Raw genomic sequence first — 27,851 nt, 5'->3', positions numbered from 1 at the left:
CATTTTTAATATGGGCATCAGAGTAGGGACACAAGTATGCTTTTAAACCACATCCTTTATTCGAGAGTTGAATCATCACGAGGGGATTGGAAAAGCAATTAAAGACGGACAAACAAAAGCGGATATTTTCCTAACTTCGTATTAAAGATGTTCCGCCCAAAGCAGAAAAAGTCCTTGCCCGGTTCCAAGATGAGTGCCTCCGTGTACCACGTGTCTGACGCCGCTTACTCTTCTTTCCACGTCAGGTTTAGCTCCGTCGGCCTCCGCTGGTCACCTTTAAAGGGCCAATGCCCCGTGTTTACTCTGGGACGCCTCTGGAGACGGGAAGACGGCTACTGGAAGCAAGGGGGAGGGCGGGCGTGATGAGGATGTGGAGCAGCACCTGCGCCTTGCAGAAAACGTGTTGCCAACGTAGTCAGCGTTGGGAAGGAAGCCAAGGTAAACACAACTCAGTTCTCCGAAACACAGCTACAGTTGGGGAAATGATGTAATATTTAAAGCGCAGACACTTGAAAAGCACCCCCCCCCTTCATGTTTTCCCGTGTCCTTGATCCAGGTACTTTTCCTTCATCATCCCACCCACCTTCTGGCCCCGCAGTAGCAGTTAGTTGCCGGGCAACACTGCAGGGCACTTCAGCATGGATGGGGCTGGAAGTGCCCTCAGGTCTTGGATTTAACCCGGTACTTGACTTACCTTGGTCCTGGATCATTGCACTGTGCCAGGCTCCCAGTCTGAGGAGGTGAGGCTGAGGCTTTGGAAAGATCTAAGTAGGAGAACCAGACCCACAGGTGGCTGGCTTCCAGTAAGCCTGAGGAATTCCCAGGCAAGTTTCTTCCTCCAGGTTAGGGGCCTTTTGCTTGGCACCTGTTTCCTCGCAAATAGTTCACCAGCATCTCATTCTCTTTCACGCACCAACAAGCTCTTAGGTGGCAAATGATTTCCAGTCCTCAGAGAGGAAATCATCACCAGGAAGTTCAGGAGACAACTCAAGTATGCTGACAGTTTGCTCACTCTTTTGAATAGGGAGTCAGGGTCGAGTTGACTCATTTTAGGCCAAAGATAGTCCCTCCTGTCTCTCAAAACCGGATGTGAAATGTCCTTTCTACTGGAAGGCAGCTCTAATTAACAACATAAAAACATATATATAAAGTAATCCCAGTAATTACTTGATAGTAGTTTTCCACCAAATTTTCAGTACTTATTATCCGACTGATATTGTTTTTCTGTGTGTGTGTGTGTACACCTGCACGTGGGTGCATGAGTGTGCATCTGTGCCTTTTAGACTGGAAATTCCCTAGAGGCAAAGTGTTTTCTATTCCACAGGGTATTCCCATGGAGCTAAGGACACAAATATCTGTATACAAGGCATCATCACACATAATGAGTCTGGATCTGGAAGAGGTACAGAGGGCAGTAGGAGCACATGGAGAGAGCAATTAGTTGTGACCAGGGTAAGTGACAGGACCTTGAGGAAGAGTAGCATCTCCAAAGATTTCGGTAGGTGGCAAGAGTGGAAGGGCCTTCCAAACAGGCGAAGTGAGACGCCAGGAGCAGGTGGAAAGGAGGAGCTTGTGGGAGCCCCAGAGGAGGCAGTATTCAGTTATCTTGTTGATCAGGAGCAGGCTGAGGCTCCCTGGAGGTCTGAGGGACAGTCTGTATCTATTTCCTGTTTCATTAGGAGGCCAGTCCTAATAAATCTTCCTTCCCAGCTTGGCACTGGGAACCTTTGTCTCTTTCTTCTTCAGAGATCATTAGCCCTCCCCCACAACCCCCACTGGAAGAAGGTAGGGGATTTGTTCAAACACAAGACACTGGGGATTCCTGGTCCATGCATACATGCTACTGTCAGAACATGGTTACTTGGATACTTGTCATGTAGTCTGAATATTTGTGTTCCCATGATGGTAAACGCCCAGTTGATTATCAGACTCACCAGGAGAAACAAACAAACACATGACTTGGCCACACTTGAAATTTTATGCCTGTCCTGGTACAAGTTCAAAACATCTGCCTAAATGCTAAAGCTGGTCCTAGGACCCACAGATCAGGTGAGTTGTCAGTGACTTCAGCTGATTTCTTAGGCTGAGCAGACAGGGTCTGAGATTCGCATCTCCTACTAGGGAGCTCTGAGTGCCTCCCAGTAAGCAAAGCCAATGCACTATGAAGTCTGACTGCCTGACAAAGACTGTCCCAGAAATGTTTCACAGTGCTGAAAAAGTCCGTATGATTCAGCTTTGTAGAGCCTGGATCTATAACACTTGCAGGACCATATCTGTGGCTCTTTCCAGGCAGCTGAGTTACTCTTTTTCCATTTCTTCCCACCTCTCCCCTATCAGTTTATCAAAAGTTGTTAGCTGAAAGTAAGCCCCCAAATCTCCCATTCCACTTGGATTACATTAATGGGTTTTCAAAAGATGGAAACAATGTAGAAATTCTCAGTGTTTACATGTATTGATATATTGGAATATTTTCTGTTAGACTTCTTAAAATTAGAATTTGCTAACCCCTACTATGTGCATGGGAAACTTTTAAGTAATGTGGGGACTCAAAGTGATATAAAAGCAATCATTTTCCCCAAGGAGTCTACTTCATCAAATTAAAGCACCTTGATTGACTAAGGGAAGAGAGATGAGTAAGACAGGGGTTCCCACTCTTAAACAGCTTTCTGGTGAGTGGGAAAAACAGACGTATAAACAACCATCTAGACTATAAGGCAGAATGAAATAAGTGTGAGAGGTCTGAGTAACAAGTGGATGGAAGATTGGGAGGACTGGTTAGAGAGACTCATATATGACTGAATTGTGAAGCCAGTATCTGGCATCACTGGACCAAGTATTCAGTGGAGGAGGTGAAGCAAACCCAAGAATTCAGAGACCTGAGATGAACTATGAAGAACCCTGAAAAGGGTTCTTGGGGGAAGAGGGTCTTCATAGTGGAATCATGACTGGATAACTTCCCACATAACCTATTGCCCTAGCCCTAGCTGCTTTGCCCACTGACAGCTTCCTACTGTGTCCTTGAGTTCTCTTCTCCCTTCACTTCTCCCCTCAAGATTAAAAACGCACACGTTAGGAATCTTCTGTGGTTTTGGGAGTGATGATGCATGCGCAGGGCCACAGCAAGGTTACCTGTCACCCCCACCCCATTCTATAGAGTGAAATCCGAGGATGCCCTAGGTTTTCCTCCCACCTCCTGTGGCTCAGGCACCCTGTCACTGACCTGCCAGGTTCTGCTTAGCTCTGCAGCTTCACACTTTTGAAGACTGTTTACTCCCATGTGCTCGTTGCTCAGACTAATGACTGGATTTGGGGAAGAGATACTTAACACCTTCCTGTTTACCGTTCTAAGGAAGGCCTGCCATATGTATGTGGAGAAAAAGGGCCTCTTGGGGGAATGGGGATTCCTTTGACTCATTCTCTAGGATCTTCCTTCGCCTGCCTCCAGAAAGCAATGACAAGCCTCTGTCCTACAGGGATGGAATCCATTACCATAAACCTAGGAAAAGGGATGGATCCTGAGGCCAGAGTGTACCTGGGTGCTTGCTGGGATATCACATATTTGGATGGCAGGGTCTTCTGGCTGAATCTATTGATAGTCCAGTACTGCATTGCCAGTTCCCTCATTGCCACCACCTCTACACGTGCTCCATAGGCAAGAGCTGTTACTATGGAAATAAATTATTTTTAAAAACAGAAGCAGCCCCAGGCTTGGGAAGTATATCCAGAACAAACCCACACGAGCAAGGAGGTTAATGGGGTGTCCCTTGGTCCTGGCTTCAAGGGGAATAGGATGGAAGTGGAGGAGGGGGTTCAATATTCCCTGTTCTATTCTCAGCCTCTACCAGGTTCAGGTTCTGGTTCCTCTTGGGTCAGTATCAGCTGGACCTCTGCCAGGCGCGTCTACCTAGGAGGGATGGTCTACAGCTACACACCCAGGGTCTAGCTTCGGCCAGAACATAGGAACCAAGAAGCTGCTGAGCCTGGGAGCGTTGGGATAAGGGGTTGATGCTATCCACAAGGGTCACCTCCTGTTTAACCCCACAGGAGTCTAAACTATGGAAAGCTAAGGAGCGTAGGGGAAAGCAGAGGCGGCATCTCAGGTGAGTGAAGTTACTCTTGTTAACTCTTGCCTTGAGCTCAGGGGAGCAGGAGTACCCCCGATTCCAGGATGGGGCGGGGTAGTTAAAGATCCCGCCTCTTTCCAACCCTGGAACCTCCTCCCCTCTCCGCTCCTCCTCCAACCCTCTTCCAGCGCTGCAGCGCCGCGCTCACTAAGCCCGCCCGGCGCGGGTGCGGCTCCTTTAAGGCAGGGTGGGGGCGGGGGGGCCGGCCGTGTTGTCAGTGTCAGCTCTGCGCACGCAGCCCTCCCGGAGCCGGTGCCGGCCCGCGAGCCCCAGCGTCTCTGCGGACGAGTCCCCGCCCGGGTTCGGCTGTGCCCCCGCCGTGGGAGGAGTCGGGCGCTGGCCGGCGACTAACCCGGGTCGGACCGCCGGACCAACCGAGCGAGGGCCCCGGACTAAGGAGAGAGGGACTCCGGCGTCGCGACGGCCCAGGAGCCTCCTTTCCACGATCTGTGGCACCCGCTAGTCCCGGGCACCCAGCCCCGGAGAGCCCCCGATCCCGCGCGCCCAGCCCCGGGGGAGCCCGCCCCCGCCGCGGCCCGCCCGGGCCATGCTCCCCCGGGGCAGCGGCTGAGCCCGAGCCGGGACCGGAGCCCGCGCGGAGCATGGATCCGGGCTGGGGGCAGCGGGACGTGGGCTGGGCGGCCCTGCTGATTCTCTTCGCCGCGTCGCTGCTCACGGTGTTGGGCTGGCTGCTGCAGTATGCCCGGGGCTTGTGGCTGGCGCGGGCCCGCGGGGGCCGGGGCCCGGCACCCGCCTTAGCTGCCGAGCCCGCCGGCTCCTTGCGGGAGCTGGGCGTGTGGCGCTCGCTGCTGAGGCTGCGGGCGACTCGGGCCGGCGCCCCCGAGGAGCCAGGCGTCCGGGGCCTCCTGGCCTCGCTCTTCGCCTTCAAGTCTTTCCGGGAGAACTGGCAGCGGGCTTGGGTGCGAGCGCTGAACGAGCAGGCCTGCAGGGATGGGGTGAGTTGGACAGGAGGACCTAGGTGGTCCCCTCACTCGGGCTTTTCTTCTAGATGAGGGACTGCTCAGGTCAGGAGGGCCGTATGGGGGAGGGGATCGACTAGGAAACCCCATGACCTCTCTTTCCCTCTGGGATCAGAGTAAAGGGTGCAGGTGAGGCTGGAGGTTGTGGAAATCCGGCTATGTCCCAAATCCTCTATTCTTGCGGTCTAGGTACTCTCTGGCTCCAAGCTCTGTGCACAACTTGCTGTTCTCATAGCAACGCTAATCCCTGTGCCGGAGGGCACTTCCGCCTAGCCTGGGTGCTGGTTGTGTGTGTGGCAGGGAGGATTGGGGGGTTGCTGGCAGGGGTAGAAGGGAGACAGGTGCACCTGTGGAAGGAATTTGCCTGGTCCTCATGTCACCACACCCAGTCAGCACTTCATGCCCAGATCCCTGGTGTGATCAGGCAGGTCCCTGGGGGGCCTGAATCCCCCTACCCACACCCCATCCCTCAGTAATTTCACTGCTACAGTCTAACACATCCTTCTCCATGCTCCCTGCAGTGTTTGTGTTGAGGGAAAGGTGTTCAGGTGGAAAGGAGATTGACAGTCCATGCCCCTCCCAGTAGATGAGCCTAGATCTGCCCCTTGAGGGTCACTCACAAACTAGCCCAGCCTACTTCCTCTGATTGCACCACTGGCAGCTGGCCTCCCAGGAAGTGGGGCAGGAAGCGTGGTCATAAGACTGAGGTTGGGTGGGAGGTAGAGACCTCCTTCTCTTGGGGTCCCCTCTCATCTTGGCCCTCACAGTCTGTTAGCCCCTGGCTCAGAGGGTTCTCCATTTCCAGCCACCACTAGTCTGAGGATTTTACTTGACTAGCTCCCAAGATGCCTGGAAACAGAAGTGGCCACACAAGAAACTGCTCTGCCTCCTCTGCCCAGCTGACCAGAAAGCCAGATGGCATCTGTCAGTCTCCACTGTGAACTCAGCCCTCCACCCAGCTCTCCCTGTACCTTGTCCCTGGGTCAGGACCAACTCCTCAGGACAGCTGACTCAGCTGGACATTAGCCTTCCTTGCAGGGAGTGGGGAAACTGGGGTTCCAGGCATCCATCTCCCTTGGCCTGGCCTTCGAACAAGACTGCTACAGTAGCAGAGAAGTTGGCTTCCCCTGGTTTGCCAGGCAAATGAGCCCTGTGGATTTATTTCCTCCCATCCCAAGACCCAAGGAGGAGCCACCAGCTCTGTGCCCCCTCCTCAGTTCTTCCCATCCTGCTCTCTGGATGGGGCTGCAGCAGTTTGCTTCCACAGCTGTGAAAGAATTAGGAAGCTCTTACAACACCTAAGCTAAGCAGCTTTCTGCTCCCTAATGCCACCCTGCTGTCTGCCTCAAGGAATTAGCCGGATCTCTGGCCCTTGAGCCCTCTGAGCTTGCTTTTCTTCCCAGTTCCTCTGGTAAAGTTCCCCAAGGCCATGCTGAGCTAGTCTTCATCTCCAAGAATATGAATAGTCATACTCTTGTGCCTCTACATCCTATTTATCTGGAAGAAGGTTTAGCTCTTGTCTTAAATTAGTGGCCTTACTGCTTTCATCCTTAGCTCAGCTGTGTCTCTCTCTGCCCAGCTACAATAAACAGGTGGCAGCAACACCTTTATTATTTTTTTTCTATGCACGCCTTTCTTTGGGGGTAGGGTGGGGGGTGAAGAGTAAGGTGGGGGAGAAGAGGGAGGCTCCTGGCATTCCAGGAGGAATCTAGAGTCTTCACCTCAAGAGGATCTATTCTCTGAGGTGGTCTAGCACTCCAGGTCTCCCTAGTGGCTGCAGGCCCCTGGAGAGGCGGGGTTCAAGGGGAATGCTTCTTGTCCTAAAGCCCTGAGCCAAGGAGGGGCCAGAAGCCAGCCTGCAGCTCAGCCCTCTGCAGTGCCAGGGCCTAGCTAGTAACTGAGGAGGCCAACCCTGCGGGGGGCAGCTCCAGGGACCGATTCTATGCCCATGTTACTCCCCCAGAGCTCCATCCAAATCGCCTTTGAGGAGGTGCCCCAACTCCCACCCAAAGCCAGCATCAGTCATGTGACCTGCATAGACCAATCAGAGCACACCATGGTAAGGGTCTGATGGGCACTGCCTTCTTTAGGGCTGGAGTGGGGGCGGATCCTGAGTTCCCTTTAGTCTGAGGATTCTAACCTGAAGTCTATGAATGCCATAGGGAATCCCAGGATTGGCTTCAGGAAGTCTGAGAATCCCACTAAAGTTACATGCAAAATGTAGTACGTGTGCATATCTGCATTTTTCTGGAGAGAGGAGTCTCCAGAAGGCTTTTATCATTCTTTCATGGGCTTGTGACCGCCAAAAGGTGGTTCCCAAGGAAAACTGTAGGGGAGAGGGGTCTACTGACCCATTGTAGAGCGGAACAGCACCCTTCCTCCATGCCTGACCCTCCCTGCCTCTGTGCCTCGCCTGTCTCAGGTGCTGCATTGCCAGCTCTCTGCTGAGGAGGTGATGTTCCCAGTCTCTGTGACCCAGCAGTCCCCCGCTGCCGTCTCCATGGAGACCTACCACGTCACTCTGACACTGCCACCAACACAGGTGGAGGGGGATGTGGGAAAATGAGCTGGGCAGGGGGCGGGCGGTTCAATTGCCTCAGCCTTTTCGATTTGGTTCCTCTCTAAGATGGAATTTGGGAAGGGAGGGTCCCGGGGGGTTGGGAGTAGTCAGAGGAGTGGGGCAAGTCAACACTGTTCCTTTGTCCCCTGTCCCCAGCTGGAAGTCAACCTGGAGGAAATCCCTGGCGAGGGTCTGCTTGTATCCTGGGCCTTCACTGATCGCCCAGATCTCTGCCTGACAGTGCTTCCCAAGCTGCAGGCCAGGGAGGTAAGGGGGCAGGGCTGGGAGAGAAGAGACAGAACAGGGAGGGGGAAGCGGAGCTGGGGGCCTCACCTCCTCGTTCCCCTCCCCACAGAGAGGTGAGGAGCAAGTAGAGCTCTCCACTGTTGAGGAGCTGATCGGGGATGCCATAGTCAGCACCCAGCCAGCTATGATGGTCAACCTCCGGGCTTGCTCTGCCCCTGGGGGCCAGGTTAGTAGGTGCTCAAAGCCAACAGTTTGTGTGCATACTGTCCCCAGGGTACTGCACTGGGCTTCTTGCTCTTTTTACCTCCTTCTGCTTTTAGGTACCCAGTGAGAAGCCACCCATGGTGCCTCAGGCCCAGCCAGCCATCCCCAGGCCTACCCGCTTATTCCTAAGGCAGCTACGAGCATCTCACCTGGGAAGTGAGCTGGAAGGTGAGAGCCAGAAGCTTCTGGGGGACTGCCGAGGCTATGGTTGAGGGCACTCCTGGCCCCTCTGCCAAGGGTAAGGCCTTTCTACTCCTCAGTGGCCTCTCAGCTTGGATCTGAGCATTTTCAAATTTCTGGTTCCTCCCAGGCACTGGGGAAGTGTGCTGTGTAGCTGAGCTCGACAACCCAATGCAGCAGAAGTGGACCAAGCCCACGAGGGTTGGGCCTGAGGTGGAGTGGAGCGAGGACCTGACACTGTAAGGAGTGACTCCCCAGCCCCCACCTCTGCTCCCATGGGTGGACTGAGGATCAAATCCTTCCAGCAGAGCCCTGCCATGAATCAGCTCTGTTTTCAGTAAACCTTGGTGTGAGCCTCTGTTGTATGCCAGGCCCTGGCCTAGTCCAAGGGCTACAGACGTGACCATGATAAACCTCCCAACCCTGAGTTGATCACAGACTCGAAACAGAGACAGATGTATGTAAAGAAGATGGTATAAGTGCTCCAGTCCAGCTTACACAAAGTGCCGTGGGAGTGGTTAGGTGGGGGAGCTTAATTCCCACAGGAATAAGAATCAGAGTAGGCTTCATGGAGGAGGCGGCATTTAAATCACACCTTCGAGCAAGAGTAGGATTTCAATGGAGTATGAGATAAAAGTGTTCTTGGCAGAGGGAATGAGTAAAGGAAGAAGACGGCGATTGAACAGAGAGAGACTGGGAAGCCAGGATGGAGCAGGAGCACGGAGGCTGTGAATGTCCAGCTGAGAATATGGTCCCTGCCTAGCCCCATCCCATTCTCCTGGGAAGAGACCATGTTTGGAGGGTGATTGGAACACTTGTGCCATCTTATTTACATCCATCTCTCTCTGCCTCTGGCCTCTGATCAACTCAAGGGTGGATTCAGTTCACTAATCTCCCCCCTCCCTGCCCCACCTCTTCTTGGCCACAGGGATCTGGGCCCCCAGAGCCGGGAGCTGACCCTCAAAGTGCTGAGGAGCAGCAGCTGTGGAAGCAGTGAGTATGCGGCAGGAAGGGGCACCTCGGGATGGGTGCTGAGTGGGGCCTGGTCATGGGCCCAGCTCACAGTGTCACCTCTTCCCCAGCTGAACTCTTGGGCCAGGCCACACTGTCTGTGGCCTCCCCTTCCAGACCACTGTCCCGAAGACAGGTGTGCCCACTCACCCATGGGCCAGGGAAAACTCTGGGGCAGGCAGCCACTGTGGCAGTAGAGGTGAGAAGCTGCCCCCTGGGGGAGGGTGGGAGGACACAGGGTGGGGTGGGGGGCAGGCCAGTCTTTGAGGCCCTGCCTCGTTCCTCTTCCACCCCTCGGCAGCTTCAGTACGAGGAGGGCTCCCCCCGGAACCGAGGCACTCCCACCCCCTCCACTCCACGCCCCAGCATCACACCTACCAAGAAGATTGAGCTGGACCGGACCATCATGCCCGATGGCACCATTGTCACCACAGTCACCACTGTGCAGTCCCGGCCCCGGGTAGATGGCAAATTAGGTAAAGAGCCCAGCTCTAGCCAGGGGCCCCAGACTGCAGATCCATGGCGGGAAAGGCAAAGGGCAAGGAGAGCCCTAATTCCCACTCCCTCTTTTCTCTGACCACATCTTCCTCATTGTCTTTGACTCTCAAACTTTCCCTTACATCCCTCCATTTCCCTAGCTAGTCCCCTGCCGCTTCAGTCCTGGATCTACCAGCCCCTCCTACACTTCTGCCTATTCTCACATGTCTTCCTCCGGAAGTTCCCCTCCATCTTTTCAGACATCTCTCCCTTTTCCTTCTCCCAGCCCCAACTGCCCAATTGCCCCTCCCTTGCCTCTCAACCTCCAGCACCCTGTGGGACCCTCCAACAAACTCAGTGGCCTCCGTGGCAATTCTCCCACTCTCGGGGGCCCTCCATGACATTTCTCCCATCGCTAGGGGTCCCATGGAATTCCGTCTACCACTGCTGGACCCCTGTGACACCTCTCTGCACACTCTCAATATTATCATGGCATCTCTCCACGCCCTTGGTGGGCCCCATGGCACTTTCCCACACTCCCATTGGTTCCTGTGGTGTCTCTTTGTCCCCATAGCATCTTCTTAGTCACCCCTGTGATTAATCATCCCTTAGTCACCCCTGCCCTGAGTCAACCAAAGTCTGCATCTCAATAAAGACAGTGGGGGGGGGGGGGGCCACTCTAAAGCACCTCGCAGCTCACTGACCCTCCCCCACCCACCAGACTCCCCCTCCCGCTCCCCGTCCAAGGTAGAGGTGACCGAGAAGACAACAACTGTGCTGAGTGAGAGCGGTGGCCCCAGCAGTACCTCCCACAGCAGCAGCCGTAAGTAGGGAATCGGGACGTGTGAGCGGTGGTTGGTACCTGGGCCCCAGAATCAAAAACCACTTTGGGAAGGGCAGAGGAGTTCAAGTCCAAGAAGGAGCTGGGGAGGAGTCAGGCTGTCCATCGTCTGTATCCATCATCCAGCAGGGGAGAGCCACCTCTCCAATGGCCTGGACCCTGTAGCAGAGACTGCGATTCGCCAGCTGACTGAGCCCAGCGGGCGGGCAGCCAAGAAGACACCCACCAAGCGTAGCACACTCATCATCTCTGGTGTTTCCAAGGTAACAGGGCTCTGGGGAGAGGAGCTGGGCTAGGGAGAAAGCCCTCATGGGTCACTCCTGTCCATTAAAACTTGTCCCTCCTGCCAGGTGCCCATTTCTCAGGACGAGTTGGCACTATCCCTGGGCTATGTGGCATCCCTGGAAGCCTCAGTGCAGGATGATGCAGGGCCCAGCGGAGGTCCCTCTTCACCTCCCTCAGACCCACCAGCCATGTCCCCAGGACCGCTAGATGCCCTCTCCAGTCCCACGAGCGTCCAGGAAGCAGATGAGACAACACGTTCGGACATTTCTGAGAGGCCCTCTGTGGATGATGTTGAGTCGGAAACAGGGTCTACTGGTGCCCTGGAAACCCGCAGCCTCAAGGATCACAAAGGTGGGGAGATATTGGCAGCCCCTTCCCCTTCTTTTATACCCAGTATCATCACCTGGGTCCCACTGGACACTTAGGGACATGGGAGCCTTGCGCCAATCTCCTCCTTCCTCCCCTAAGGGATTGCCAGAGTTCCCAGCCTGTTTCAGCCAAGCTAGAGTAGAGAGGGGGGACTTGATGCCTTGGGTGTTGGCTTGGATTGAACAGGCTTGGGTCACAAGAAGCGATGCAAAAGTATTTTCCCTTACCTCCATTTTTCTTTCTTCTTGGACCTAAGCTCATAGCTTCCTTCCCTTATTCTCCCCCACCCCCTTCCTTTCATTCTGTACTCTCTCCCCTATGAGTATAAGAAATCCCACCCCAGGCCAACCCTAAGAGTATCCCTTTAGCAGTGACACAATCCGTTCATAGCTGTGGTATCTCTAACTTCCAAGGTTGAAGGGCTTGCCCCCAAATGTCCACATCCCTCTGCCAATGAGTCTATCACCCACAAATGTATTTAACTGTTGATGATTTAAGCCTGCATCGGTTCTTGGGATAATGAGAGTCCTAAGTCCCAAGCCTGCCGTGTAAGTACCTTTCTCATGATATTGGTCCTGAATTTACCTCTTTGAAGTTTTCCAGACACAGCACTTCCTGCTCACATCCTGGAATTTGGTCAACAAGTCAGCGTCAACCCACTTTGTCCCTTCATGATTTTATAGGCTTTTAGGAACACCGTCTGCCCAGCCTTTGTCTTTCCATAGTAGAGAGGTCCAGTCGTCAGTCTGTCCTCACAGAGCAGTCAGCCCCGTGACCTTCCTCCTCAGGGTGGTGGTTGGGAGCACACACAGAATCCCACGAGCACCACCATGTTTTCCTCAGGAAGGATAAGGGGCGTGTTTGTTCTGTTCTGTGTCTTGGGCCCCTTCATGCTTGTCCTTTCTCTGCTCCCTACCTCATCCCACCCCGTGGGGCCCCTCTCTCTGCTTCAGCCTCCCCTCTCCCCCCACAGTGAGCTTCCTGCGCAGTGGCACCAAGCTCATCTTCCGCCGGAGGCCTCGTCAGAAAGAAGCTGGTCTGAGCCAATCACATGATGACCTCTCCAACACGTCGGCCACACCCAGCGTCCGAAAGAAGGCTGGCAGTTTTTCTCGCCGTCTTATCAAGCGTTTTTCCTTCAAATCCAAACCCAAGGCCAATGGCAACCCCAGCCCCCAGCTCTGAGGGCCCTGCTCACCTCCTGAGCTAGGAGAGGGCAGGAGTCCTCTCAGCCCCTTCCCCACGTCCCCTTCCATTCCCCTTCCTGGATTCCCAACAGCCTGGGCCAGGGAAGCCCTCTGGGTTCCAGGAAGCCCTGTCCACCCTGGGCTGTGGGGCCAGTTGGAAGGGTATTTGCAACGGGAAGCATGTGAGAGGCGGGCACCCGTTGCTGAGGACATAGAAGGCGGGGGTGGGTGGCTGGGAGCCAGAGGAGGCTCTGTCCTGGCACGTGCGGGCATTCCTCAGACCTGCTTGACTGCTGTTGCCACCGGCCCCTCAGAGGAGTCCCAGAGTGCTCAGCTCCTCAGCTGGTCCCTCCCTTATTTATTCTCTTTTCTATTTATATGTGTGGTCCCGGACCCTCAGTGAACAGATGATAGAGGGCATCTCTCCCAGGTGACCCTTCTTTCCTGTCCCAGGAGGGTAGGCAGTTCCCTTTGGGATGGGGCTCCCACACCTCCCTCAGGTCCCCACGCCGACCAGCACCAGTGTCTGCCTCTGAGGACACTGGCAGCTCATAGAAAGCCGGGCCGGTGCCCTGGATGGGGGGCAGGTACTCCCCACCTCCCTGCCTCCCCCTCTGCTCCTCATCCCTCCTTCCCCCTTTATTACCATTTTTGTACTTGATGCCTTCTCTGTGAGCAATGGCTCTGTTGGAAGGGGGGAGCCAGGAGCCTGGTGGGAAGCCTTCCCCTGAGAGATGGCTTTAGGGGCTTTATTTACCGAGTGTGTGATGATGGAGCGCGAGCAGGGCTGCACCTCTGTATAGTGGGAGATGATGATGTCCATTGCTGTGTGATGGCTTGGAACTTAATTTATTAAATTAAAGTCAAATTGGAGTTTATAAACTGGATGATGGGTCATCCCTTGAAAGGTGAATGGGCAACGAGTCTGTGGTGATGATGGAGTGGGAGGATCAGAGACAGGGCCCAGATAGCGAGGTGGGGTAGGTGACACATATATTGGGTCTATGAAGTTCCTGCAGGGAGGAAGGGACATGTAGAGACAGGATGGGAGAATAAGTGTCTTTGAAGGGTGAAGTTGTAGCAAAAATGTCAATCAGAAAAAAATGTCCATCAGCCAGGACAGGCATCTTCATTCCCCTTCCTTGAACAGGCTGCTCCTTCTAGAATATAGGAGAGTCCAGAGCACAGTCTCTGGATCTAGACTGCCTGGATTTGAGACCCAGCTCCACTAAATATCTGTATGACCTTGGGCAAGTTATGTAACCTCAGAGCACCTCAGTTTTCTCATCTGTAAAGTGGGGACTGTGGTAATGGTAGCTATCATTCGGTTGTGGGTGAGGAGTAAATGAGTAAAGTGCTTAGAACTCGGCTGGCATACAGTTAGCACAGAATAAGCATGTGCTGTTGCCTCAGAAGAGACAAGATTGGGAGGGGGAAGTCTTGTAAGGGTTTCATCATAATAAAAAGTCTTTCGTTGCTAAATGTGGGCAAGTTTCAGGGAGTTATGGATACTAGCAAACTCTAGGACCCTAGTTCCTGTTCTCTGGGACCTCACACTGGACTTGAAACAGATAAGCTGATGCAGGATGTCAGAGCATTGGACCAGGAACAGAAAACCTGGGTGTACCACAGACACAGCAAGTGACCTTGAGAAGTCCACTTCTTCTTTCTGGACGTCGACTTCCTCATCTTGAAAATGAAGGGTGGCCTAGGTAATCATCCAGGTCACTTACTTCCAGCCTTGCCATTCTGACTAATGCATATCACCAGGGCTTCAGGGCACCTGCCTTTGGGTAGACGGCATGGAGTTGTTCATATTCCCCATGCTCCTGTCCATGCTAGTCACAGAATAACAGAATATTTAGAAAGAGTGGCAGAATATGGATATTTGGTTAACTGGTATATAGTGACATGCCAAATTCTAGGTCATCAAAACTCAAAAGAGATTTATCAAGCTACTTCGCCTGATCTAAGAAATACAAGTCTTAGTATTCACAAAGGAGCAGTTCGTTTACCAGCATAAGACAGCCAAACACACTGAATGCGAAATTTCACAAGAAACTTTGGATGATGGGGGGTGGGCGGAGGGGGCAGGTATTCAGATTCCTACTGGACCTGTGGATTGAGTTGATGATGACTGGAAAATGTACTCAGTTTCCAGTGCTGAACTGCCCAGAACTCAATGCAATCACACTTTTTTTTTTTTTTTTCTGATGTGGACCATTTTTAAAGTCTTTATTGAATTTGCTACAGTACTGCTTCTGTTTTATGTCTTGGTTTTTTGGTCCTGAGGCATGTGAGATCCCAGTCCCCTAAGCAGGAATCGAACCGCCCCCCCCCCCCCCCCCGCAACTGGAAGGCGAAGTCTCAACAACTGGACTGCCCCCCCCCCACACTGGAAGGCAAAGTCCCAACCACTGGACCTCCAGGGAAGCCCCCAATCACATATTTTGTAGTGACAAAGAGCCTGATCACATTTCAAAAATAGGGATTTAAAAAATGAACGGAAAAGAAACACAAAACATAACTTAATTCACTTTATCCATTTTATACTTTCAGAAGAGACCGAAGTTTTTGATGAGTACAAATTATGCTTTAAGATTTTGTGGCAGCTTTTAAAGAACAAATCTCAGGATGTGTCTTGAATTATCCAGCCAAAATTGTGGCTTGTTTTCAAGAGAAGCAGATTGAGATGGAAGTAAACTACACTAGACAGCAAGACACCGCCTCAAATTTTGGAAATGTGTGGATTCCAGAGATATCCTGAAATTTTTGCTCTGTAAAAACTGAGTCTACACAGTTCAGTGAATGAATTTTTCTTCATGAAATTGCTAAATTAAAGCTAAGAGCCATCTTTAGTGGTGTATATCTGAGTTAAAATACGGTTGGCATTTTGTGAAGTAATACTGTAACTGTGCTTTTAAATGGATAAAGTGATGAAACATATTTTTGTTAGTCTTGAATTATATTTTAAAGCCCTTATTTTAAAATAAGGACAAAGTTTAATTCACTATTGCTAGTAACAAACTTCATGCACAAACTTCTGATTTTACTATGGCTCTATTTTTAATGGCATCTTTAAGTTCATTTTATTTATATTGAACATTTAAGATGTTTTCTGATTATATAAATTATATAGGCTTATATTTAGGTTAGAAAATATAACACAATAAATATCAATCCCATTGAACTTTACTAAGGTACATAATTTTAAAATGTCTTGGACCCTTACTGAGTTTCAGCCACTAGGCTAAGCAGTGAGGTTATAAAAGGTGAAAAACGCACACAATCCCCGCTCTCCCTCACTGATCTGAGTCTGGTGAAGAACGCAGACAAGTAAACAGGCAAATACAATACCGAGTGATAGAGTTGTAATGGGGAAACACAGGAGAGAGATGTCCAGGAAGACTTCTAGGAAAAAGAAGCATCTTCGTTGAGAACAGAAGAATAAGTAGGAATCAGTCAAATATATGTGAGAAGGGGAGAAAGGGAAGATTGTTCCAGGCAGAGGAAACAGGAGAGGAAAGGCGACTAGGTGTGGTGGAGAAACTGAAAGATATGTGGGGCTGGAGAGCAGAGAGTGAGGTCAAAGAAGCACTCAAGGCACGGTGGAGAGAAGTATGCAGGACTCACGCTGAAGAGTGTAGAAAGCTTCAGTATGGTTTGGGGGGGTTTGTTTTTGGCACACGGGCTTAGTTGCTTCGCGGCATGTGGGATCTTCCTGGAGCTGGGATCGAACCCGTGACCTCTGCATTGGCAGGCGGATTCTTAACCACTGCGCCACCTAGGAAGCCCTGGTTTGGGGGTTTTTTGCCCTGAGGGCAACAGAATGCCTTTGAGCGTTTAAAGCAGGGTGGTGGTTTGATCAGATTTGCTCTTTGTAAAGATCACTCTGAGAGCTCCGATGAGAATGGTTTGGAGGGAAGCAGGAGTGCCCGCAGTGGAACCAGTTAGGTCAGTGTAGCCAGCCGGGATGGACGTCATTAATGGACTAGAGAGGGGGCGGCGAAGATTAAGAACGCGGCGTGAACTTGAGAGATTCTGTGTTTAAGGGGGTAGAATGTACAGGACTTGGCAATGGATTGGATGCGACGTGTGAGGGAGGAATCAGGCATGACTGCCAGGTTTCTGATTGAAAGAGTCGTTCGCTGAGCCTGGTGACAGAGGAGGTAAAGGTGTGGGGGAAAGAGAAGATGGCACAAGGAGTACTGATATTTAAGAAATGAGAAAACTAAGAAAGTGAAGGACCCCTAGTTTGCTCTGAGCGGGGCTTGCTGCTCTGGGCACCGAGGCTCGCACGCCTCCGCCGCCTCCCCGCCCACGCGTCCAGGTAGCGCGGTAACCAATGTGAGGAAGGAGACCCCTCTAGGCGCCCAGCCCGAGCTCTGCGCATGCCCAGTGGATGCCGTGCGCCGAGCCTGCGCAGTTGGGGGAATTCGGGCCCTAGGGATCCCAGCTTGCGCCTCGCCTGGAGACCCGCGGCGCCGGCAGCGCTACCTTTCCGCGCAGCCCGCCGCCCCTCACTCCCGCCCCTTCCGTGTTTTGGTCGCGCACGGGTTCCGTCAGTCTCAGGGGCGATTGGCTGTTAGAGGGATCCGAGAGCGGCGATTGGCTGTCGTTGGCCGTCACTCAAGCACCCTCCCGGAGACGGTGCGAGGTGGGAGGAGAGCTGGAGAGACTCCGGAGGCGATTGACGGACGGTAAGCTGGGGACTCCGGGCTTGGCCGGGCAGCGTCTGGCTGTGCTTTGGGCAGGCTGCCGAGGCCGGGCTCTTCCCCTGTCGCTTCGGCGAGGCTCCCTGTTGCTGCTCGGCCACGCTAGTCTGCCTGGCGCCTGCAGCGCCCCCGGCCCCCAACACCGACTCGAGCACCCGGTCTGGGGCTTCGCTGCCGCTGAGACAAGGTCGCCGCCACGCCTTAGGGGGAAGCCTGCGGGGCTGAGAGGGAGAGATTTCCCCGCCGGGATGGTCTCCTTCCTTCTCTCCGAATGCTACTTGTGCTCCAGGAGCCCGCCCCCCGCCGCTTTCCTGCTTCCCTGCTTCGCCTGCCAGCGGGATTTCTCCCTGTCCAGCTCTCCCTCGTCGGGCGCTTTGTTTTGGTCGTTGTCTAAACACGTCAGTGTCTTATCTCTTTGGCCACATTGTGAGTCCTTAGGAGGTTCCGGACCTGGATTCCTCCTTGCTTGACTACCATTCAGGGTTCATTAGGTGCCTTGCGTTACGATTCATACTCGAGTATTTGCTGATGGCTTCTTACTGTGACTCCCGATGAAAGGAAGGGTTAGGAATCCTTCGGGTTCTCCTTTTGTTGATCTTTTTGTAGAATTCGTGCTTAGCTTATCTCATCCTTAGAAACAAGGAAACGGAGAGCCAACACTTGTTGAGTTCTAGCGGTGTGTTATGCTAAGCATTTTAATATTCGTTATCAGGTTTAATCCATAAATCAGTTCAATGAGACAGGCATGATTATTCCCATGCTACATGGGGAACCTCGGCTTAAGTAACTTGCCTGAGGCCACAGAGCTAGTAAGTGTTGGAGCTTTTCAGTCAGATCTGTTGAATCCCTCATCCACTGCTGCGATATTAGTATCCTGTTTTACATTTAAGGAAACAGGTCCAGAGAAGCTAGGTGATTTGTCCAAAAGTAAAGTAATAAGTTATATATTTACTTAACATACCACACTTTCTAGGAGCTCACGGCTTACTGGAGGAAACTGACAAAGTAGCTACTCACTAAAACATGCTTTGAGTATTGTGTGTATGGATATGATGTCTGTGGGGAGGAAGGAATCAGACATGAAGAGGTAAGACAGGCAGATGTAGGAGGAGAAAGGAGCCAAGCTCCCTGGCTTTGAAATCTGTCTCCATCGCTTCCTAGCTTTGTGATCTTGGGTAAATTACTTAACCTATCTGGGCCATTTCCTCATCTGTGAAGTGGGATAATAGGGGTACCTACTTCAATAGGGTTGTTATATTAATGAGTTTTTATACATATAAGACACTTAGAACAGTGCTTGGCATATAGTGGATGCTTAATAGCTGTTATATTATTCTAGGCTGGGCAAACTTACTGAGACAGGAAACTTGAACCCAGGTCTTCTGACAGCTGGTCCAATGCCCTTTCCAGTATACAGGTTGCCTCATTTGTTTCCCTCGCCTACAGAAAGAGGAGTGGTGACCAGATAGTTACTTTGTCTTACAGCTTCTCAGGGTACAAACAGGCAAGGCACAGGGAAAACGAGTAAAGAAGGCTGGGGGACAGTGAAAGAGAGATTCAGGGAGCTTTGCCTAATTTTCAGGTCATTCTAGATATCTAGATGGCCTGCCTCCTGGGCCTTATCCAGCAGTCTAGCAACAGGGATGAGTTTAGAATGTCTGTGCTCAGCACTGCACTGTACACAGTATAGGGACACAGGCATGATAGAGTGTCTACGCAGAAGCAGCTAATATTGTCTAGTTGGGTAAATGAGAGTAGAACACAGAACAACCATAAGTGACCATGAGCAGCATAAAAAATAGGGTTGAGCTTTTCTGGTTTCAGCTGTGACAGCCATCACACCAAGAGGCAAGAGTGATCTGAGGGGCGGGGTAGTTTAGGAAAGTTTCCTGGGATGTGATTATATCCTAACATTTATTGAGTGTCCAGAGGGTCCAAAGCTCTGTGCTAATGCTGGAAATGAGAAGTGAAGAAGAGATGGTCCCTGCCCTGAGAAGCTTCTAGTCTAGGGGAGACATATTCCATTCCGTTGTAACAGGTGCTGTGATGAAGGTGTGTACAGAGTGCTGTGGGGACAGGAGGTGGGATATGTCAACTGTACCTGGATGGATTGGGAGAGGGCTCACCAAGGAGGGGCCTTTGGACTTGAAGCAGATGAGTAGAGGTTTCTTAGGCAGAGCGTTTTAGGAGAATTTAGTATGTTTAGGGACAAAGATGATTGAATCAGGTAGGAAGAGGGAATGAATGATGGGGTGTTAGGGGGAAGACATGATTTGGATTAGAATCGAGTGCTCTTACACCAAATGAAGTGAAGTTTGGAAGAGGACTCACCAAGGGTTGACACATGGTAGGCCCTCATCTGTTAGTTTCCTTACCCAGCTCCTGGAGAAATAAGTTGTGGCCAGATGGAGAAGACCCTTGAATGCCACGCTGAATGGACTTAATCCTGAAGGCTGTTTAGGAGTTTGGGCTGTTATGTCAGACTTAGGAAGGCTTTCCCTACTTTTTCTACCCCCAAATTATAAAAGTAGTCAACATTTTCTTCCAGTAGGGCTTCACTCTTAGTCTACCAACAGCCCAGCAACCCCAAGTACACACATCCCAGAGTGTCAAAGGTAGCTGGCTTCTTCTTGGAGGAGGGGCAAAGGCTGTGGATTAAGAAGGGGTTTCTTTGGTAAGCAGTTAGATATAGTAGGTTCTTATACTTGTACATATGAAAGATTTTATGCATTTTGTATTTTCTGGGTTATTTTCCTCTCAGTATGTAGTAAAGTTCTTTTTCAGAGTTCCAACCTGTTTCAGGAAGGCCAGAGGGAGCAATGCCCCACTCACTTTCAGGATACCACGTTGCGGGCAGCAAAAATCACAGTCCTCAAGGAGGAGGTGACACTCAGGGGATGGAATTGGGGCTTCTTAGTGTCTTTTCTTCCCCAAGATTTTGCTTGCCGTGTCATCTGTCATTCTGTGTTTTGTTTTAATGGGGAAACTATTCTTTTATTGTTCCTCAAACTCTGTTCCTGAGAGCCCCACCAGAACTGGGGTATTGAGTTAAAAGGGCAGATTTCTAGGCCTAACCCCAGCCTTTCTGAATTCGAACCTCTAGGGGAGGGGGTGGAAACCTCTGCATTTATGTGCATATTAAAGGTTGAGAACCTTTAGTTTTTGGGGATTTTCTTGTTGTTTTTTGTTTTGTTTTTACACTTGTTCCCTTATTTATTTTTTTAAATATTTTGTTTATTTATTTGGCTGCATCAGTTCCTTAGTTGTGGCACATGGGATCTTTGTTGCGGCACATGGGCTTCTCTCTAGTTGTGGCGCACAGGCTCCAGAGCGTGCGGGCTCAGTAGTTGCCACATGCTGGCTCTAGAGTGCACAGGCTTAGTCACCCTGCAGCATGTGGGATCTTAGTTCCCCAACCAGGGCTTGAACCCCTGTCCCCTGCGTTGGAAGGCAGATTCTTAACCACTGGACCACCAGGGAAGTCCCAAGAACCTTAAGTTGTTTTATTCAGCTTTTCTCGACAAATGTTTGTTGCATGCCTAAGCGTGCCTAGCACTGTGTACACCCAGTATAAACTGGACCGGTAACAGCCTCTTATGTGAGATGGAATCTACATTGTTGTTCAGAGGGTGTTAGGGCAGTGTTGGAGTAAAGCACCGGATAGGTTAGGCAAAGGGAGTTTGTATGGTACTTCATAAATCTGGTGGGGGACTTACGACATTATACAGTAAGAAATAGGAGCTTCTAGGCTCATCTGTGTGCATAGGAAAGAATGTGGACTTTGGAGTCGGCCTGACCTGACCTGACTCTGCCACACTAGTGTGTGATCTTGAGCAAACCAGTTAACCTCTCCAAGCCTTAGGTGCTTATCTCAAATGAAGTTAAAAATAGTGCTTAGCTCATTGGGTGGTGTTGGTAATTAAATGACACAATGTAAATAAAGTGCTTAGTAAGTGCTTAGTAGGTGCTTGGCATATAGTAAGTGTGAAATTAAAAGCAAAAGGGTTTGTTATCTCCATTCTGAGGATAAGGATGCTCAGGTGTAGAAGGGTTAAGTTACTTGGCCAAGGTTGCATCACTAAGTAGGTGGTAGACAGAGAAGTCTGGATTTTAACTCTGGGTCATTCTCCAAAGCCATCTTTTTGAACCTGAGCATTTTTCTGCTTCCTGTAGGAGTAATTCCTTCTTGGCGGATTGCTCTGAAAACCCTTGAAAAAATGTCAAAGTTCTTAGCTCATATACTCTATATACACACATAGCTGATTCACTTTGTTGTACAGCAGAAACTCACACAACATTGTAAAGCACTTATACTCCAATAAAGATGTGAAGGAAAAAAAAAAGTTCTTAGCTCAGAGCCTGGCACACGCTCAATAACGTTAGTCTGTATTCTCCCTTCCCAGGAAGAACTGCTACTCCGTCCTTATTGAAGCCCGGGGTTTCTCACCGGTCACTGAGAAATGTTTCCTCGTTCCAGGCTGGTTGCCTGCCCAGCTGTTTACCCCCAGCAGCACCTGGGTAGAATCCTTGCAGCTGCTGATCTCTTTCTCCTCCTCTAGGGTGAAGGCCATGCCGCCCCCTGGGAAAGTTCCCCGAAAGGAGAACCTGGGGCTACAGTGTGAGTGGGGGTCCTGCTCCTTTGTGTGCTCGGCCATGGAGGAGTTCTGTGAGCACGTCACCCAGCACCTGCAGCAGCACCTGCAGGGCTCCGGGGAGGAAGAGGAGGAGGAGGAGGAGGACCCGCTGGGTAAGGAAGCAGGAGACAGGAAGGGGAAAGAGCTCAAGGGATAGTGGAAAATCTGACTTTCCTTGACACAACGGGAGAAGGCAGCCAGTGAGAATGGTGGTTAATTTTCCTAACTGTGCTTTTTTTCGTTTATAAAAACATTGTAGACTCATTATAGGAAACTCATTCAACAAAGATATGTGGAATGAACCTGCCATCCTGTCATCAAAAGTCAATTACTGACTACTTCATTGAACATTCTTGTTGACCTCTCTCTGCATGTGTATACATAAATTAGATAGAAATGAATTTTGGGGGGTGGTTTAGGATTGTATTGTACAAGCTGTTGGCAACCTGCTTTTTTCACTCTCTGGTAGTGTTTTTCAATTTTTTTTTTTTCTTTCTGTGACCACTAGTTAGGAATGCATTTTATATCACAACTCTGTACACAAAAGTTAAAAAACACTGAAAACAATATTTGCCTTTATTAAATTCTCTTTGAATTGTTCTATCTTATTCTCTTTCATTTAAAAAAAATGTGACTTGCAATCCCCTAAATTGATTTCACTACCCACTAATGGGTCACAACACAGTTTGAAAAACTCTCTTCTGTAGAAGCTATAGAGACAGCTCCCCTTCCCCCACCTCAAAGTCTGTCTTGGTTTTTTTGTTTGTTTACTTGGGGTTTTTTAAATTTTTGTTTATTTATTTATTTATTTATTGGCTGTGTTGGGTCTTGGTTGCTGTGCCCGGACTTTCTCTAGTTGCGGTGAGAGGGGTGACTCTTCATTGCAGTGCCTGGGCTTCTCATTGCAGTGACTACTCTTGTTGCAGAACACGGGCTCTAGGAGCATGGGCTTCAGTAGTTGTGGCACTCAGGCTCAGTAGTTGTGGCACACGGGCTTAGCTGCTCCGTGGCATATGGGAGGGATCTTCCCAGACCAGGGCTCGAACCCGTGCCCCCTGCATTGGAAGGCGAATTCTTAACCACTGTGCCACCAGGGAAGTCCCTCAAATTCTGTTTTAAGTCTAGTGACTGAACTATAACTAATAGCTTCAAAAGTCAAGTAATATTTACACAAAAGAGAAATTAGGAGATTATTATATTTTTAAAAGTATCTGGTTTTCAAAACAAGTAAACCCCTATAAAGCATTGGAAATTTGGTGGTTAGAGAGATGCTAGAGAGAGAGGAAGTCGATGGGCCTTCCCAGAGAAGGCTGATTTTGGGCAGAATATGGGGTAAAGAAGGACTTCCAGTTTGACAGGAAGGAGTGGGAGGTGTCCCAGGTTCCTCAGGGAACAGCAGAAACTCCAAGCCATGGTAGCAAGTGCCAGCCACACCTGCTGTCTCTGAGTCACTGGCGCTGGCCATGCACACACTGTCCCCTGCCTGGATCACTCTTCCCCTCCACCTGGTTGCAGTCTAATATTTATACATGTGGTTATTTGATGTTTCTCCTCCCTGACTGAAAGCTGTGTGAAGGCAAGGATTGGGACTTTTTCACTCGTATCCCTGGTGCCTGGCACGCAATTAGTGGTCATTAAATACTAGTATTTGCTGAATGAACTCCTGGTATACCAGGTCAGTCTGGCCTCCTCACTTGCTGCTAAGTGGAAGGAGAGCTTTGGAAAGTACCAGACTGTTCCTTCTAAAACCCTTTTTGCAGAGGAAGAATTCTCCTGCTTGTGGCAGGAGTGTGGCTTTTGTTCTCTGGACAATTCTGCTGATCTCGTCCGCCATGTCTACTTCCACTGCTACCACACCAAGCTGAAACAGTGGGGACTGCAGGCCCTGCAGAGCCAGGCCGACCTCAGCCCCTGCGTCCTGGACTTCCAGAGCCGTAACCTCATCCCTGACATCCCTGACCACTTCCTGTGTCTGTGGGAGCACTGTGAGGTCAGCAGGCAGAGCCAGTAATGGGGGTGCAGGGAAGTGGGGGACCTTAACTCAAGATGCCTTGAGCCTCTCAGGGATGTCCTGTATTCCTGAGGTTTCTGCTAGTAGCCCTCCTTCATTTCTGGGTAGCCCCCTTGCTCAAACTTTCCTGTCCCCACCAAGTTAATTTGGGAGAGAGCCGAGACGCCCTCTTTGGACACCTAGGGGTAAGAGTCCCTCCACCCACCCTCAGAGTCCTTACCCCAAGTTGCTCCTGGCACAGAGCTCCTTCGACAATCCCGAGTGGTTCTATCGGCACGTGGAAGCACACAGCCTGTGCTGTGAATACCAAGCGGTCGGCAAGGACAACCACATGGTGCTTTGTGGCTGGAAAGGTAGGGCCACTCCTTAACGTCTGGCCTCTGAAGAAACCTTGGGGTTGCTAAGCAGCCAGGGCAGCTAGGGGTGGGACCAGTCCTGCAGGGCAAGGTTGGCTGCTGGCTGGAGAGACTCGGGGGTACCAGAGCCTACTGTGAGGGTTTATGGCTGGACCTGACTGGGCCTTCCTTCCCAGGCTGTACCTGCACCTTCAAGGACCGTTTTAAGCTTCGAGAGCACCTCCGCAGCCATACCCAGGAGAAGGTGGTGGCCTGCCCCACCTGTGGGGGCATGTTTGCCAACAACACCAAGTTCTTAGATCACATCCGTCGGCAGACCTCATTGGATCGTAAGCGATCGGAGAAGAAGGGGCATGGGTACAGGCTGTCCTTGCCTGGGGTGGGACACATTCCCAGGAGAGGGGGCCTCTGAAGGTATCTGCAAGTTGGCTACATCTACCTTGAGGGCTCAGTCACCTGGCACAGTCTCTGCTGATTGAGACGCATTAGACGTTGTTATTCCGTGCTTACTGTGTGCCACAGCTCTTATCTCAGTGAAACCTCGCAGCAGCCCCATGAGGCAGGCTTCTTATCGCCCTTTTTGCAGATGAGGCAGCTGAGGCTCAGAGAGGTTAAATCACTTACCTGAGATCACACAGCTAGTGAGTGCTCAAGCCAGCATTCTAACTCAGGTTCTCGACTCTCAAGTCCCATGCTTTTTCCATGATACTGTGTCAGACCATAGTTCCCTGAGCTCCCCGCTTCTCCTCTGGTGGTTCCCTTCTGCCTAGGGTGGTTCACGTCTCCAGGCTTGCTCTCCTCTCTGTGCCTCTCCGCTATCTCCCACAACCCATCCTTCCTTCTGCCCACCCCACCGCAGAGCAGCACTTCCAGTGCTCTCACTGTTCCAAGAGATTTGCCACGGAGCGGCTGCTGCGGGACCACATGCGTAACCACGGTGAGTAGCCGACCACCTCCATCCTCCTGGCCCGCCCTCCGAGCTTCCACGAGTCCTCCCATCACAGCCTCCTTTCTGCTCCACTCAGTGAATCACTACAAGTGCCCTCTGTGTGACATGACCTGCCCGCTCCCATCCTCCCTCCGAAACCACATGCGCTTTCGCCACAGCGAGGACCGGCCCTTTAAATGTGACTATTGCGACTATAGGTAAGGGGAAACCGGGACCGGGAATCCGAAAACTCTTGTTCCAGGGTCCCCCATGCCCTCTGACCCCTTCTGACCTCTCTTGGCAGCTGCAAGAATCTGATCGACCTCCGGAAGCACCTGGATACCCACAGCAAGGAGCCAGCCTACAGGTGTGATTTCGAGAGCTGCACCTTCAGTGCCCGGTCACTCTGCTCTATCAAGTCCCATTACCGAAAAGTGCATGAAGTGAGTGGGGCCGATGGTGGGGAAGGGCCAGCAGAAGTGTGGGGGAGGGGGAAGCTGGCCTCACTCTCCCTCCCTTCCCCACCAGGGAGACTCAGAGCCAAGGTACAGATGCCACGTGTGTGACAAATGCTTCACGAGGGGTAACAACCTCACTGTGCACCTTCGCAAGAAACACCAGTTCAAGTGGCCCTCAGGGCACCCCCGTTTTCGGTATGTCTCTCAACCCCCCTGCTCCCCCAGATTCCCACACTTTTTCTTCGTAGCTTTTAACAATTTAAAGACCTTAAACTTGATGGTGCTTTGAGGTCCACCATCTCCATTTAGCCCCAAGGAATCTCAAAAATAGTGGCAGGGCAAAGATTATTTTTCTGATTTTTGAATCCAAGGCACGATGCCAAACCCAATAAATGGTGCCAAAAGTCCTGCAGCCAGAACCGGAGTGTGAGCCCAAGGACCCTAATCCGTAGCACCGTGGCCTTCTCATAAATCCAACATGGATGATTCCTCTCTTTCCTCTCCCCTCTCCTCCCTTTCCTTTTTGAGTAATGATCCTTCTTGCCTTTTCTTCTAAATATTCCAATAAAGACCTTTTTTGTCTTCAACCCCCATCACTTAGAATCCCAGAGTTTCCTCCTTCCCTCACATCCATCCCTTGCCTCGCCAGTCTCCAGGCCGTTTCTGCCTCTCCCCGCCCATGTTTGCTGCCCTCTGTGCTCCTCCTTCACCAGGTACAAGGAGCATGAAGATGGCTACATGCGGCTGCAGCTGGTTCGCTATGAGAGTGTAGAGCTGACACAGCAACTGCTGCGGCAGCCACCAGAGGGATCAGGCCTGGGAGCGTCACTGAATGAGAGCAGCCTGCAGGGCATCATTCTAGAAACAGTGCCAGGGGAGCCAGGACCCCAGGAAGAGGCTGAAGAGGAAGAGGAAGGCGGGGGCTGTGAGGGGACAGCCCTCTCGGCCTCTCAGGACACTTCTAGCCCTGTCATCCATGTGGTGAATCAGACCACCGCCCAAGGCGAGCGAGAGGTTGTCTACTATGTGCTGTCCGAAGCTCCGGGAGAGCCCCCCCCAACAGCTGAGCCCCCCTCTGGGGGTGTTGTGGGAGAGCTTCAGGGAGTAGCTGAGGAGTCAGAAGTCCAGATGGTGTGAAGGCTGCAGACCCTGACCATGGCTACCCCCAAGCCCAGGGGTTTGAGCCGGACTGGTGGCAGTGCCCCTAGTGGACAGCCCTTGCCAATGGATGCCTTTAGAAGTGATGCTGAGAGCAGTGTGGTCCACTGTGGACCGAGCTTGCATCATTCAGCAGAGTGGGGGACTTCCCTTTTCTGCCAGGCCACGTTTCGTGGGGATCCTGAGGAGTTTGGTTTCTTTGAGGGGAGCACCCTGGTTGTGTGTTTTCTTGTAGAGGGGGCTAGTGTCAGGCTTAACCCTAACCCCTGAGACATGCTGGAACACTGATTAAAATCCATAGTCAACTCACATCCATTCCTATCTTTACGGGTCCTTAGGCCCAGGGATGACATGTAACTGGTCCCTACAAGGGCCCTCTCCTCACAGCCAGCCAAGGCACTTCCCTCTAAATGGCTCCTCCTGCACCCCAAGGACTTGCACGGTTATCCTCAGGGATGGGATTGGAGGCACTGAGTATGTGCATAACAATTGTTTTTGATAATAAAAGAAACGCTTGGGCCATTACTCACTTCTTCCTTATGTTTGGTGCTGTTAACCAGGTAATGAGGAGCTATAGCTGCCCTGAAGAGGAGCTGAATAATTAGGCTTGTTCCTGTTTTAGTGACTGGCGTTTGTTTTTAACTGTCCTCTTGTTCCCTGCCCCCTGCCCCGCACGCCACCTTTGGTGAAACTTCTCCATTTCTTCTCAGAGCATCTACCATCTCCATAGAGGTCCCAGGCATAGGCCAGGAGTGGGCACTGGAGTGCAAGAATGGGCCAGTGGGGCTCACCAGGAAGACAGAGCACGCAGTCACGGCCACACTCTCTGAGTGCTGGTTAGAAGCCAGCACCTCTGGGGTGGGAATTCTTTCCCAGTGGGGCTGTGGGACTAAAGGAAGCATAGAGGGGAGAGTGGATGTGGAGGCCCTAGGGAATGGCAGGTACTTGGGGTCCAGGAACCAAGTTAGAAAGTTGTATGTCTGAATGTGCATTTTCCTGAGGAAAGGGGTCTGTTTTTTTCAGTAGATTCTCAAAGAGGTTGGAACCCCCCCCAAATAAGAACCATT

General features: G+C 51.4%; 2 protein-coding genes across 8 annotated transcripts; both read left to right on the top strand.

The window, feature by feature from the left end:
- The first annotated feature begins 176 nt into the window (after positions 1-176).
- C2CD2L (C2CD2 like) lies at positions 177-13,433 on the top strand. Of its 5 annotated transcripts, none has more exons than XM_057695687.1 (16): positions 177-438; positions 4,045-4,100; positions 4,363-5,080; positions 7,068-7,163; positions 7,527-7,646; positions 7,821-7,931; positions 8,020-8,136; positions 8,231-8,342; positions 8,485-8,593; positions 9,283-9,347; positions 9,437-9,564; positions 9,667-9,841; positions 10,594-10,665; positions 10,810-10,946; positions 11,034-11,319; positions 12,311-13,433. In XM_057695687.1, the coding sequence occupies exons 3-16, from the start codon at positions 4,727-4,729 to the stop codon at positions 12,520-12,522; spliced, it is 2,094 nt and encodes a 697-aa protein (XP_057551670.1). In that variant the 5' UTR covers positions 177-438; positions 4,045-4,100; positions 4,363-4,726; the 3' UTR covers positions 12,523-13,433. The 5 variants fall into 5 exon arrangements, with proteins under 5 accessions (XP_057551670.1, XP_057551669.1, XP_057551667.1 ...); XM_057695686.1 differs by having other exon boundaries at positions 10,564-10,665; positions 10,813-10,946; XM_057695684.1 differs by having other exon boundaries at positions 10,564-10,665.
- Positions 13,434-17,149: 3,716 nt separating this feature from the next.
- On the top strand, positions 17,150-27,305 carry HINFP (histone H4 transcription factor). 3 transcript variants are annotated; one of them, XM_057695453.1, is made up of 10 exons: positions 17,150-17,224; positions 21,799-21,986; positions 23,634-23,863; positions 24,126-24,237; positions 24,417-24,569; positions 25,100-25,177; positions 25,266-25,386; positions 25,473-25,611; positions 25,697-25,821; positions 26,340-27,305. In XM_057695453.1, the coding sequence occupies exons 2-10, from the start codon at positions 21,809-21,811 to the stop codon at positions 26,761-26,763; spliced, it is 1,560 nt and encodes a 519-aa protein (XP_057551436.1). In that variant the 5' UTR covers positions 17,150-17,224; positions 21,799-21,808; the 3' UTR covers positions 26,764-27,305. The 3 variants fall into 3 exon arrangements, with proteins under 3 accessions (XP_057551436.1, XP_057551437.1, XP_057551438.1); XM_057695454.1 differs by lacking the exon at positions 17,150-17,224 and having other exon boundaries at positions 21,801-21,857; XM_057695455.1 differs by lacking the exons at positions 17,150-17,224; positions 24,126-24,237 and having other exon boundaries at positions 21,801-21,857.
- Positions 27,306-27,851: the final 546 nt, after the last annotated feature.

This window comes from Hippopotamus amphibius, chromosome 9, assembly GCF_030028045.1.
Source record: "Hippopotamus amphibius kiboko isolate mHipAmp2 chromosome 9, mHipAmp2.hap2, whole genome shotgun sequence".
Lineage (NCBI taxonomy): Eukaryota > Metazoa > Chordata > Mammalia > Artiodactyla > Hippopotamidae > Hippopotamus > Hippopotamus amphibius.
Note: the sequence above shows the minus strand (reverse complement) of the source record. Positions and strands in the feature narration are given on the sequence as shown.

Excerpts from the sequence above, each read along its gene's own strand:
- C2CD2L (XM_057695684.1), top strand. The coding sequence starts at position 4,727 with ATGGATCCGGGCTGGGGGCAGCGGGACGTGGGCTGGGCGGCCCTGCTG. Across the intron at positions 9,348-9,436 it reads GAGCAGCAGCTGTGGAAGCA|CTGAACTCTTGGGCCAGGCC; the intron begins GTGAGTATGCGG and ends CCTCTTCCCCAG. Across the intron at positions 11,320-12,310 it reads CAGCCTCAAGGATCACAAAG|TGAGCTTCCTGCGCAGTGGC; the intron begins GTGGGGAGATAT and ends CTCCCCCCACAG.
- HINFP (XM_057695453.1), top strand. The coding sequence starts at position 21,809 with ATGCCGCCCCCTGGGAAAGTTCCCCGAAAGGAGAACCTGGGGCTACAG. Across the intron at positions 21,987-23,633 it reads GGAGGAGGAGGACCCGCTGG|AGGAAGAATTCTCCTGCTTG; the intron begins GTAAGGAAGCAG and ends CCCTTTTTGCAG. Across the intron at positions 24,238-24,416 it reads GGTGCTTTGTGGCTGGAAAG|GCTGTACCTGCACCTTCAAG; the intron begins GTAGGGCCACTC and ends CTTCCTTCCCAG.